At 40.4% G+C, this 14,230-nt stretch overlaps 1 protein-coding gene across 2 annotated transcripts in view; it reads right to left on the bottom strand.

Annotated features, from left to right (window-relative positions):
- The window catches only part of dock1 (dedicator of cytokinesis 1), a 179,904-nt gene that overhangs the window by 41,652 nt on the left and 124,022 nt on the right, over positions 1–14,230 (bottom strand). For both annotated transcript variants that reach the window (XM_079334262.1, XM_079334263.1), the window contains exons 30-31: positions 4,130–4,208; positions 3,547–3,647 (exon numbers count right to left, since the gene is read on the bottom strand). In XM_079334262.1, the coding sequence (XP_079190388.1) occupies positions 3,547–3,647; positions 4,130–4,208 (180 nt within the window). The remainder of the gene's footprint in view (positions 1–3,546; positions 3,648–4,129; positions 4,209–14,230) is intronic.

Here is a 14,230-nt window from a genome sequence, read left to right as displayed (position 1 = left end):
ACACAACGTTGGCATGACACGGTTGAGGAAATTAAAAGCGAGACTTTGGGATGTAATGTTGCCAACCATTCAGATCCTATTTCAGCCATTGTGACATTTCAGAGCACAGTGGAGCCTCGGCCTGACTGGAGCCTCATTGGCTGTTTTGCCAATATTGTCTGAAGACACAATCGTTTATTTGGTCACAGGGGAGATCAGCATTAAAAGAATCCTTAACAAAGACGCTGTGTCACCTCTTTACAGCCTGGACCGGTCAAAACAATTATCCAGATTTAGCTGTCAAAGCCTGGGGAACGATGTTCAGGCGGAAAATTGGCAAGATTCTAAAATGGAAATCGACGTCTGCCTCTTTAAATAACTGTAAAGCTGCATGGGAAAAAAAGATATTTATTTGCACATGTTCCCAGCATTGCAGGCTGGCTGTTGCATGCATATGGCCGGTTCACTGACATAGGTTTGTTACGTGTTTGCGCATGCAGCAACTGTTCAGGAGGCTGACAAAGATGCAGGGTGGTGTTCTGTCACATTCCTGCAGTCAGTCAAACAGGCAGCTATGACTGTCGGCTGTCAGGACCTACACCGCGTACCTGTCAGCTGCAGGGCTGAGAAGATCCTGGAGAGGTTAACGTCTCCACAGAGGAATCAGAGGAGCGTGACTCGGCGGCTCTCGGGGAGCTCGTGCCGTGTAATGCAACTGGGTCAGGGAGACTAGGATCGAGACGTGGGGGAGAAAGGAGGAAAGGGTTGTGGAGGTGCGGGGTGGTGACACAAAGAAAATAGAGAGAGGGAGGCAGGAAGATAAAAAAGAAAAAAGAAAAAGAAAGAAACTAGTGATTGACGAGCCGCAGTCTGTAAGATCACATGGGAAGAGATCAAAGCCTGAAGCAAAAGGAAGTGGGAGATATTCACAAAGTCTGACACTATGAAAATCCCCTGTCCATGTCAATCATGTGCACATATCAGGACAATGACATGCAGCATGCTGTTATTGAGCTCTCTTAATGTGTTCACGTGTCTGTATCTATCAGGTTATTATACAGAGAGACTTTAGGTCAAGAGTACGGGGACGATACGTGTCTCAAACGGATTCTTTAAAATCTAAATCAATGTTGTTTCTCCCGGGCTTGAAACACGGCAGCACACATTTAAATTCATCCTCTTATAGAGGCTTTTAAAAAAAACATGTCAGCAAAAACAAGTCAGGCAGTTTGTTGAGGTGTTAAGAGTTGTGATATTGATGCCAAGGCTCGGAGAGCTTCCAACACAGTGAGCACGCTAGCCAGTGCATTACAGCAAACACCATCATTTATTTGCCCATTAAAATAGCAACTTTTTTTTTTTTCTCATCAAAACAGACGCAAACAAATCTGTCATTTATAACAGGCTGCTACTAGAAACTGTTTCATAACGGCAAACAAACTCGAGTTATGGTTTGGTTTCCATGTTTTCGTACTCTTATTGAGTGGACAGGACGGAGCAGGCAGTTGGGAACAGGGATGAGAGAGTTTGGAACGAGCTGTTTAATGGTGGAGGAGAGGAGTCAAACCTGCTTTGAGAGCGTAAGCCTGTGAAGGTAGGAAACTATCTTTTAATATTATTCTTTTTTTTTATATTTGCTGCCACAACCGAACCAGTTTAGTCATTTTCAGCTACAGTAAAACTGGTTTTAGGGAAGTTTTCCTTTCACACACAAGAACAATGAAAGGCCAGCAGCGTTGAGGAAAATGGCAGAAATCAGACAAAATTTCCACAATCATTGATTTCCCATGAATGATTTTAAGGCCAACTCGGGAAAGTTAAACCAATGGAAATGTAAAACACACTGGAAAGGCTAGCTCGTGAAAAAAAAAAAAAGTTTCTTGAGAGGCTTCAGTGAACATAGCAAGTTAGGAGAGAAGCTGAGCTGCTGCTAGTTTAAGCTCATGTTGTTTTTTCTTATGGTTCCATCAGTGCACTGAGCCAGGCCACACAACACCAATTGAAATCTTCTAACATAAAAACACGGTTTGAAGTATAAAGCTGTTAAAATAAATAATACCTACAGGCGTACTCTGTACAGGCCGATACAAGTTTGGATATCTGAATCTGTGTCTGTAAGAGAACATCTCTCGTAAGTGTAAGAAAGAAATGAAAATGACACAGACAGCAGAACTTCAAGAAAAAAAAAAAAGAAAAGAAAAATCAGCACATGAAGACAGGTGTGACTCAGGAGGGAAAACTTGTGCCGTGCTCTAAAGAGCCGTGCTCCACACTTCTCTGATTTCACCCCCTCTGTTCTCTGCTCCCGAGCACAGCGCAATAATTGGGATTGCAGGCAACGCTGACAGTTCATGCGCCAGCACACAGGGAAACGGTATGCACAGAGCGAGAGGTAAAAAGAGACAAGGTGAGAGGTAGGTGGTAGGATAGAGACAGACACAGAGACAGAGAGTGGGCGGGTGAAAGAGAAACCTGACAAAGCCCTGAATAACATGCCTGTCGCTTGCTGTGGAAGCTACCTGGGCGCGCATATGGAAATGTCAAATAAGCAGAGTGGGAAATAGCGTGACAAGGATCAGACCTGTTTCTGTGTTTTCTCCACGAATGGCAGGTGTTGTGTATGTGAATCAAAAAGCTGTTTTTTTCTCTGGGAAGGTTGACAAGCAGAGACGGGCAGAGTTGGTCGGCTGACGGCCGTCTGTTCACCGTGCGCGTCTGTTCGTGTGGGAGCTGATCACGGCTGATGATAAAATACTGACCAAAGAGGAGTCTGACTGCGGAGCCCGGCGCGGTGTGACGTCGACATTCGTGGGAAAAATAAGTTGTTCCCGGTGCTACATGTGTGCTACATGTGCCTGTCTGTTTACATGCGGAGTGTTAATAATTTGTTGATTCGACTGTGGAGGCATCTAAATGTGTGGAGACGTCCAAGACGAACGAGATTGAAATGCATCGTGTCGTCCTGCGTCGCCTTTATGAGAAATAAAGCTCCTTAAAAATCAAGATGAGAGCATTTACATATTGGTCAGAATTATGAGAGAATTAAAAAAAAAATAATAATAATAATCTGATGAATTGCTTTTAGCAGATACAGACACATGGAAGAGGAAGGAAAGAAGCAGCTCTTTAAAGCACAAGCTAAAAGGTGGGGAAGATTTTAGCAGATTTGCAGAAGAAGTAACTTCACTTTGGGATTCCTCTATCTAAAAAACTCTGCCATATGAAAGTGTCTGCATTTATCTGTTGAGGGAATTCAACAAAATACGGATGGATTACAGGGAACGAAAAAAATAAGAAAAAGAATTAAGATCAAGGTGGGATTCCCACCTCTGTTTTACACCCAGGATCTCAGTAAAATGTGATCCCTACACAAGCGTGGGCTCCCAGTGCAGCCTGTACTCCATTCATATGGGGCTTGGGTATCCCTTTGAGTCTCTGTATGATGAATAATATGAAGTCTAATCGGGCCACAGAAGGGAGCTGGGAGTGTTCTGTGTGCAACAAGGTCATAACTCAACATCGGGGGAAAAAAAAAAAAAAAAAAAAAAAAAAGAGGTTGTTACTCACTTGTGGAAGATCTTGGCTCGCTTGTCGCTTGAGAAGTTCTCCAGCTGCAAAGACTCCTGGGTGAGGAAGGCTACGGCCAGGTGGAAGTAGTTGTTCCACAGCTGACGCACAAAAAAGGATAGATGAGTCACACGTACAGCACTGGGCTGCAGTCTAAAACAAGGACAACTGAGCATTTGAAGAGCGTTGTGTTCTCTAAAAACAATCACTCCATAAAAGGCTGTTCACGTCCGGAAAATAAAATATTCTGAAAGGCACATCAAACTGGCGGCCAGTACACGGTAAATGATGTTCTATCTCCACCATTTTTCCGTGTCTGCTGCCTTGGGTGATATTTCTGTTTCTATTCAAAAAGTCCAACAATGCTGCACATTAAAATAATGCCACATTGTGAAGCAGGAGGGAAGGGATGCCTTTTTCAAAACATGTCATTCACATCTTCCCTAAAACTGCAGTGAGAACACTTTAGAACACAATTCAATGGTGCTTTGACTAAAAGAACATTGTCTCTGGGAGGGTGGGAGGGCTGCTATCGCGAGGCTGGGTATAAAAACGAATAAGCTTTTAAAAGTGAAGCACTTACCTGCAGCTCAAAGTTTGTTTGATCCAGAAACTTCTTGTTCAACACGGCGGCATACTGATTAATGGCCCGCAGGAACACTCTGAAACAATAAGATGAGACGTCGTCTTACTGATCAAATACATTTCATTGTTTTATCCACATTATAATAAAGGTTTTGAATTCTAATGTGTGCCTTTCGCTCTCCTCTCACAGAACGTTCTCACATCGCTGTTAAAACGTTGGTGGAAGGTACTCGTGTTACAAACGAAAATCACAAACACTTCGGACAAATCAGGCCAGATCTTACAGATTCTGCATTTTTACTAAGAATCTATAAACAGGCAAAAGGTCAAGAATGCAAAATGTAGTTTTCAATATTAAAAGTCAAGCACATTGGGCACGCATCCATATTTTAAAAGATGAATTTACTTCCTGCACTGGCCATGAAAGTTGGCTCTAGATTTATTCAGAATTTTAAAAATGCCCAAATATAAACTCAAAATTTTTACTTTTAATCTTTAGCCAGACAACCATAGCCATCAGAGGGTTTTTAAAAAAAAAAAAACTTCTGCAGAGTTGAAAGTTGCCTTCTGAAGAGGAGAAGCCCCGGTTGAATGTCTCTGACAGACAGACGCACAGAAGAGCTGCAAGCTGCCGAAATCTAGCAAGAAAAACAGTGATGAGAAGACCTTAATGAGATGGGTTAATCCGCTCTGATGTTGCAAAATTAAATGTTAATAACTTAAGTGGCATGAAGCTTTAAAAGGGGAATTATGATTGCTACTTACAGAGTCAGAGGCCCATCCGCTATTTAACTTCCCTCTCTGCTTGAACCAGCCATACAACAATATGAGAATTCATCTCAGAGAATTACCCACAGAGGATAAAAGAAAGACCTTATCAGAAGTGCAGGCGGAAAACGATCTAGCACCGCACCCTGGCTTACTTTATTTAAAGACAACCTCAGGTTCTTGTGGTTTATAAATCCGACTCCCCGCTTTAGTTGGTGTGAGTATTTTTAAACTGCCACTCACTAAACAGAGTGCAACAAATGAAGGCTCAAGGCAGCATGTAAAGACACATCAGACTGTGCAGTAGGAAAATAGCAAGGTGAAACAAGGGCGATTGTTATACCACCTAAACGGGATGTATCAGGGTTTCATGACCGGCCAATAAAGCAGCATTAAGATGTAGCACTTGTGTAATCGGCACTGGCAGGTGAGCAGACATCTGCTGCACAGAGGGATCCAATGGAGCCTTCTGCTCTTTGTCATGGCATGAGCTAGACTCTGACTGAAACTGGGCGTTATAAGGGAAAATTGTTTTACATTTTAGTTGGCAATAGCTGTAGAATGTATAAAACATGGATTTAGTTTCAGTGATGTCACTCGTTTGTTTCAGAGGAGGCGTTAAGAAGCCCAATGAGCGATCAGGGTCACCATTTTGGAAATGATATCTGCTTCTAACTTTCCATGAGTCTCGAAACAGGTGAAGAGGTAGAGCGGAGACAAGCCTCCAACCTCCTGACAAACAGCTAAAATGCTCTACGCCTACCTGTCAGCCGACTCAAGGCAAACTCTGAAACAATGAGTTATTTAAAAAAAAAATCCACCCACTGTAAACTTAAAAGACAAAAAGAAGGCTTTAATAGTTATTTCTGCTGGGGGAAAAAAGTGCATTTGAACTTCATGCCAAATGGAGGGTATTCATTGACTTCGGGAGCTGGCCTCAAGTGGACACTGTAGAAAACTGAAACTTTTTGCACTTCCGCATTGGCTTCATCAACACTCGAGGTTGCTCCTTGGACAAAATCTGCTTTTCAGCCAAAAGTATATCAGATCATTTTCGTACTTTGTTCTCATTTTAAAGTGTTCCTGAAAGCCAAGTGTGTCAGAAACTTTATTTTAAACACATGGACTGTTGTAGAACTGTAAAATTGACCACCGAGTGTTTTAAATATCTATTGCAGGTATTGCAATACATCCAGGCAACATAGTTATTGCACTTCTGCAAGTCTGAGAACTGCTAGTAGTAAAAAAAAAAAAAAAAAAAAAAAAAAACCCCACCAAAAAACCAAATGGATATTTAAGGGTAAGTCCCTCAAGTCCCTCCTCTATTGAATAGTACTACCATTTGAGCAGGGACCTGTGAGAGGGTTTAAACCTTATTCGCTGGAATAGAAACCTGATGACTACCTCTCAAGGTCTCTCATATCTGGAAGGCGTTTCTGTATTTAGTTTAAGGGTCAGTGTTTATGTAATTTCATAGCACCGGGGTTTCCCTCAATTCTCTGTCTCACTGACCTTGAGACAGAAAAAAACTCACTGTTGAGATGGCAACACAGTGGGATGTTGAGTATTTTAAAGTCATACAATATTCATGTTCCACTATTAACCATATTGCTGATGTGTGGTACAAAGTAAGTGTCATCTTTTAAAATTAGTTGGAAAGGAGAACTAATATTGAACACCTTTTGATAAGTCATTAGAATCTCACTTCTCTGACTCTGAGGCCTCAGAGAGGTATCCCCCCCCCCCACACACACACAGAAAACTTTTTACCACCATCCTGTCAGCCCCAGTAAAGCCGCTCTCCCTTTAAACATCACACTCAATTTTCTGCAGCTGTGAACATGTCAATATGGTTGAAAGGCTTTTATGCTGAATAAATGCCAAAATGTGTTTTCTGAGAATTATTACTGCTAAACATGGGGTGCTCATTATTTTAGAGGTTTTATTATTAAAGATAGAAGTAGAAATGGTTTGTACTTAGGAATATGAAAAGAGAACATGACGGTGAGTTGGTTAATTGTTGTTTTCCGTGGTTTTTGTTTAGACATAATTCTATTCAGCGTTAGTGGTAGAAATGTGTTTTCTCATGGCTGCAGTTTTTGAAGATGACTTTTGTTTTACGAAATGAACCTGCACGAAAAGTACAAGTTAATTGTCAGTGATGGATAGATGACAGGAAAATAAGTGAAAAGAACAAAAAGAAAATATGTTTTATTTTTATAGTGAAGAACACACTTCAAAATGAAAACAAAAATTGATTGGAGTCTTCCTGCAAGGAAAGGGACAACTTTAAAGGTCATAGATCCTCTTTTTCAAAAGGTTCAACTTGTCTTTGAAGTTTATTGCCAAAAATCTAATATCCTGAATTTTATCATGCATACATTATAACCTCTATTTTGCACTTTCCCATTGGCTTCATTTTTCAACAAAGGAGATTGCCGCTTGACCACGCCCTATTGTTAACTGTTGAGAAGCACAGTCACGAGCCGTGGGAGTGTCACCCACTTGGGGGAGGGGCTATAGCCCTTTGTGACGTCACAAAGGGAAACTCTCAAAAAGGCCTGTTTGAGAACATCTTTTCTGAAGCGTGAAGCTGGCCAAATACGGAGAGGATGGACTTTTCTCATACTTGTGGGGATTAAAGGGACACGATGAAGTGTATTTTGCATATTTGACCTTAAATGTGAGACAGAAAGTCAATATTGAACGTCGGATACAAAGGAAGGCATTGTTATTAAAGTTGAAACATTTGGTCAAGGATAAAGGTTCCTGACCTGGAAAAAGGATGACTTCAGAAGAAGCTTTGTCCCCATAGCTATCGAAGCGTCTAACAGACTTTCACATTGACTATCATATAGGATGTTATGATTACTGTTATGTGCCTCTCCTTGCATTATGTGTTTGCACTTGATGTCTATATCCATGTACCAGCAAGACAAATTTTCCCTTGAGGGACAATAAAGTGTTGTTTTGTATTGTACTGTACTGTGTGTGGACTTACCATAAAATACCGGTATCAAAATAATCAATTTGCTGATTGTCTCTTTTATTCTGTCAGGATCAATTTCAGTTTGTTTCTTAACCAGCTAATAACTCCTCACAGGAACTTTAAATGGCTTCATACATTGATAAAGGCTTGTTTATAGGTGGAGAGCCGGATGAGTGGTACTAAACCGATTTCCTATCTCACATGGGTGTAAGTTTCATCCCCAACATTGCGACACTATGAGAAAAAGAGTGGGATCAATACAGCTTTCAGCTAAATATCAGCTCAGCTACAACCACCCATTTCCGCCTGATCTGTCCTCACATTGGCGACACTCCTTCACGCTTCCACTACAATTGGTTGATCATGCGCGTTGATGAAATCTCCTCCGGCGCCTGCATGACTGATCCGCAGTATTTGTGCGGTAAGGTGATACCTATAAACATGCTTTACGAGGGACTCTTCGTCATGTTACAGCTTATGCGATAATGTTAGCTCTATTAACCAAAAGCCTGTTTGAAGGCAGCATTCTGCTTCGGTTCAGACATATAATGGGCTTTAAAGAACAGACAGTAGAGTTCCTCGGTGAGAACATCCTGACATTAATTAAAGTGAAAAACTTAATGAGGCTGATGATAACAGACTATACTTTCCCTCATAACGGCCTCTGACTAAGACACTCCAAAAAAGCTGTTTCAGGCAAGATTAAAGGCATTTACAGATTACTTCTTACATTTTGGAATACATATTTCTATAAAGGGCTTAAAAGTATGAATGTTTAAAACGGCAGTCCTTAAATGAACGTGATATAGTAACAATAGCTCCACTTTGGGTGCATTTGAGCTAATTCAAGAGGAAGACTACATAAAAAAGACTTGATAACCGTTCAGCATAATTAATAGTCGGATTGATTTCAAACACTTTCTTTGCACAAACAGCAATATGAGAGTGAATGAAGACTGTCTGTACAGTGAACATTAGCAGAGTGTTATACAGGCTGTGGTGCCGCTGCTCTAAGCTTGCATTATTAACAAAGACAAATGCCAAGGGGAGGGTGCTTGGCTGCCTTGCAACATCTGTGATGGCTGGTCATTACGCTGCAGAGGGAAAATAAGACACGGCCATGCACAGAGAGAGAGAGAGAGAGAGAGAGAGCGAGAGAGAGAGCGAGAGAGAGAGAGAGAGAGAGAGAGAGAGAGAGAGAGAGAGATAGAAACCAGTTCTTTGTAACATTTCAACGACAAGCAAAATGTTAATGACTGGGGGAAATTTAAGCTGCTGCTAGAAATGTAATCAAAAGCTCAGACAACGGATTGAGTGTTTGCTTTAGGCCTTCAGCTAAGACATCAAGGATTTCTGGGGACACCCTAGAAATGTGTAAATCCTAAAAACAGGCTGCCCTCTGCATGATCTCTGTTTCGTTTTTTTTTCCTTCTTCTGTAATTTCAGCAGGGAAATCAAGGTAGCTCTGATCATCTCCGAATAGCACAGGCTTCCTTATTTTGTTGCTGAGGGAGACAAAAAATGACTTGAGTATGCTTTAACTGGTTAATAAGGCAGTGAAAGAGCAGCACAGCACCTCCTACACATTAAACTCACTCGAACATGGTGTACATATGGCATCATTATGATAAATATGCCTCATCAAATTGTCAGTGTCAGAAAAATCACCCCATTACTGCTGATTGATGGATGTGCTGTGCATTTACTTTTCTGCTCCCACAACAAGGAATTACTTTCTACATCCTGGCTGGTTTTTTTGTTTATACTTTTCAAACCAGTTAACTTCCTGCAGCCGTCGGAGACAGATTGGAGCTCAGTCAGTTGATCTTCACAATAAACACCTAACATGTATGCTAATGAAAAGTTATCTGCACATCATACTTGCTAATTTAGTTCAGAGAGCATCCCAGATAATGATCAGGATATATTTGCATATGACTGCTGAGTAGCTGGCGTAGTGAATCTGCCTGCACTCACAGATAAGGCAAGGTCAGGAACCTTCACTATCAGCCCAATGTATTCAATTATATCACCTTTATTTCAGACAGCTTATCTAATAGTAGATCACTTTACCAGTCAACATATTTTCAATTCAATTCTCGAGGGTGTGAGGACAATTTTTCTGCAATGCATCTTAATGCTAATGCTTTTCATTTAAACTCAGCTGTGAGAGAAATACTGAACAGAAAACTGTAGGGTCCTCCTAAAAAAGTGTTGTCGTCCAAACAAAGAGGAGCTTATATCTAAATGTTTACAATATTCTCAATAAAAGTCTAAAGCTATACTCATAGCAATAGTAAGATAATTAACATGTAGCATAACATATGTTTATTTATGTACCAAAAATGATGTTATGAGTATATTTCAGGTTAACAGCTTCACACTTTTAGTGCCTTAGGGGGCCAATATCGATTAACATATCAAAATGACAGCCATGTTTCTCTGACATCTCTGAGGTGTCACACAATTGTATGAGTTTTAAACTGCAGTACAAAATGTTTACCACAAAAGCTGGTTTTGACCTGTCTGCCGTTGAATTTAGTTTAAAAAAAACAAAAAACTGCAGTCCTCTTCGATAGGCAGCCCCAGGCAGTGTGATGCTAGTGTCAAAGCTAAAATGCGCTAGATCCCTCAAGTCTACGAAAAAAAAAGGGATCTGAGGCGTTAGCAGCTTTCTTAACCGGGTCAAAAGTTAGTGAAGAGGTGTGTGGGTTACTAATGAGGCAACACTGGCTGATTTAGACAGAAGTAGGAAAACACTCACTTTCTGCTAAGGAGTCGGAGTGTCAATGAAGTTCACATTTAGCAATAGATGAGAGGTATTGAGGCATATTTAAGTTTTTGACTCACAAAGCAATTAAAGGAATCTTCAACTTTAACATTTTGAAATGTTTCTCAATGTCTTAAATATAAATGAGATCCTTGTAGACAACTAGAGAGCGGCGGATATAAGCAGATGGACTTTTGGCACACAAGAGAAATGATTCATGTTCCTAAGAATCTTTTGATGGAGATATTATACTACTGAGAAACTATTAACATTAGTTCATATCCTTGACTGCAGTTAATGTCAGCTCATTAGAGATGATTACCCAGGGCTTCCACATGGTAGCAATTTGACATTCATGGGTTTTGATTTTGTTTTGTTTTGCCAATGCTGAAAATAACTTAAATTCCTCCACAAGTTTAAAAGTAAATGATTCTACTGACAGAGTAGGCATGCTGGAGTCAAAAACAAAACTGTCCATTCAGCACACCTCCACCCCTCCCTCACTGAGGGAGTCCTTTTCTACAACTGATCTTCGTTTAGATACGCATTCCAAAGTTGGTTCGGTTTATATTTGAGCTATTTTATACAAAACAAAGTCTTAATGTTGGTTTTGGAAAGTCTGTTGGTTTTCCTTGTATTGTTCTCTCCCATCATGCCTGCACTAACATTGTCCCTGAACCATCACTCTTCATGAACCTGGTTGCAGGGAAGATGGGCAGCGTCCCCAAACGGGAAAAAGCGTAGATATATGGATTCTAAATTAATGAGCAAGATATCCCACATTTTACCCGTAAGTATTAATTTCCCATTTTATGCTCCTTTATAATCCTACGTTTACTCAGCCTCAGTCACTTGACAGCTATAGCCATAGACTGTAAAGCTACTGGTTTATTTGCACAGTGAGTTATTGAAATTATATAATAGATAAAAAATTGCGATGGAACATTGAAGTCACTCCTGCACTTACTTCAAATTAGCTCAGCCATGACAAATAGCCTAAAAATAAGTTAATTTAAGTTCAATCCTGAGGTAACTATTCATTCCTCCTCCAACAGCTCCAGTTTATCAAGTCCAGCTGACATCTAGTTTTCTGCCCAGTAAGCCACCCTGCTGCCTCTTGATAATGACTTTGATAAAACCATGTTGAGGGAAATCAAATTGGATGTTATCACACTTCAGGGGGCAATATTTAAAGGCCAACTGACGGGGAACAATCTCAACTACTAAAGAACACGGCACTCCGGGGACAAAACAATGTTAACATGCCTGTGCGAGGGCTTATTGTAGTGACAGACATCAACACGCAAACACACAAAGTAGTGCAGCCTGAGAAGGTGGTGTGTTTGGTATTTACATCAGAGCTTTTTGCATACGCCACAAGCTTAAAGCTAATCTCCTATCTGCATACATACACAGACCTGTTGGCACCTTTACATCGGGCAGCACCTGCTGATGCAGTGTGCACAACTGTGCGATGCTTCACAGCCGTCGCAGGGTCCTTCGTTAAGATATGTCTTAATCTCATTATTGCAGGATTATAAATAATGGTTCCAACAAACCAAACCCCAGAGAGAGAGAGAGAGAGAGAGAGAGAGAGAGAGAGTGAGAGAGAGCAGACAACTGTCACTAAATTAACAAAGCAGCACAGAAGGAAAAGTCATTGAAAGGTCAGGCTTTTATTCTCAGCTCACTACACAGAAAAGCTGAGGCTTGAAAAGCTTTGAATTCAGTGCTCTTTTTGTCAAACATCACTGCACTATCAAGTTTTTAAGATGTATCGATATATTTTCAATCAAGGCCTAGGGTAAAACAATATTGTTAATATAGATATAGTTTATTTTGCATTAAAATGACGTTACACACGTCTTCTGTAGAGCTGCCAGTTAGCCTATTTCACATAACTGTCTTCCTCTTCACCCTGTTCCTTCTCTGAGGCGAAGTCAAAGAAAAAGAATGGATAACAAAACACTGTTTATTTTGTCATGCAGAAAATTAATTAATTTCACAAACAGTCAGTTGAACTTGTTGAACAAGTGGATATATATTGAGTATCGGCATTTAGCGGAAAAATATCGAGAGATGTGTTTTGTTCCATATCGTCCAGTTATAAACCGAACTCATTTAAAATACTTTTAAATTCAAAAATTCAAACTCATAGTGCTATTCAGGGACATAACAAAAATGTATTTCTTCTATAACGTTTTTCAAAAATGATAAGTGTAATAAACATTGACAAAGTTACCATATTTGGTTCAAATGCCACAATAGCAGGATCAGTGACGTAGGGTGATCTCTTCTGATTGGCTGAGTGAGGATCACATGCTTCTCGACCTTACTGAGGTGCAGAAGGTTGGCCATATGTAAGGTTAGTGGAAATGACTAAAAACAGTCACTTGCCCTATAAAGGGTTAAGCAATTTGTTTGAAAATAACCACAAATGGAGTCACTTAAACGGCAGGTCCTTAAGGAGACTACATCAAATCAAACAGCCATGAACCCAAAGGCGCTGTGTGTTTTATCTTGGTGGGAGGTGGATTGTACCGGACCAAACGGGATCACAACATCGTTGGTAGTCTTTCTACTCTATGTAAGTCCTACTTCCTTCCCTCTTTGTCTTCAGACCTGCCCTGAAGGTCTTGGATTAGTCGTGGAGAAAACTCCAAACGGCAGCCATCCAGTATGTGAAAGCCTCTCCTAATGAGCCTGTGAGGGACCGGTGGCAGACTGTAGGTGATCCAGTTAAAGAGCTGCCTCTTTAGCCCATCTGGGCTTTCATCTTTTCATTTCCACACTGGGCTCTCCGAGAACTCCCTGTTTATCTCAATCTGCTCTTCGTTCACATTATTAACAGCTCCTACGACTGTTCCGGATATTATTTTCGTACGTTAGCTTGTTTTGAGTCTGATGTATTTTGTTTTTAACATTAAAGACAAAGACATTGTTATGTGTTGTCTTATCTTAAGGCAGGGATGGGCAGCTTACTTTTTAATCACTGCCAAAGGGTCACATTTTTGTAAATGCTCCTAATTAGACAGATATAATTAATTATAGTTAAAAAAAATTAACCCTTATATCAACATATATTAAACGCATACAGTATTTCTATTTCTTAACTGAAATACAAAAAGCTATGCTGACTTTAAAGGTACAGTCAGTACATTGATCATTGTAGTGTAGTGTTGTGAAGCTCACTTTGCAGAACGCAGTGTGTATGTTAACACATGCACCTGCCTGATACACAGTAAGCAGGTCATCTCAGCGTCCCTGGGCCAACCTCAGCTTCCCCCCTCGTTTCAGAATGAGCTTCATCCGCTTGGCTTTCGCCTCACTCAGATGATATTGTCTCTTTTTTGCCGCTGCTTTAAAGTCTGTTGTATTCACTGCCAGTTTTTAACCTCATTTAACCTGTGAAATGTGTTTGCAATAATCAAACACTTCTAAATTCTCAGCAATTCAGTGAAGATGTAGAAGAAAGTCAAGTAGAAGGGAAAAAAAGTGTAGCCTTTTGGATGAAAAATTAAAGCCAAAATAATTTCCTTCAATATTTTTTTTCATTCTCAGACTACAAACAA

This window comes from Symphodus melops (genome assembly GCF_947650265.1).
Source record: "Symphodus melops genome assembly, chromosome: 21".
Taxonomy (NCBI): Eukaryota; Metazoa; Chordata; class Actinopteri; order Labriformes; family Labridae; genus Symphodus; species Symphodus melops.
This window is presented reverse-complemented; position numbering and strand designations above follow the sequence as displayed.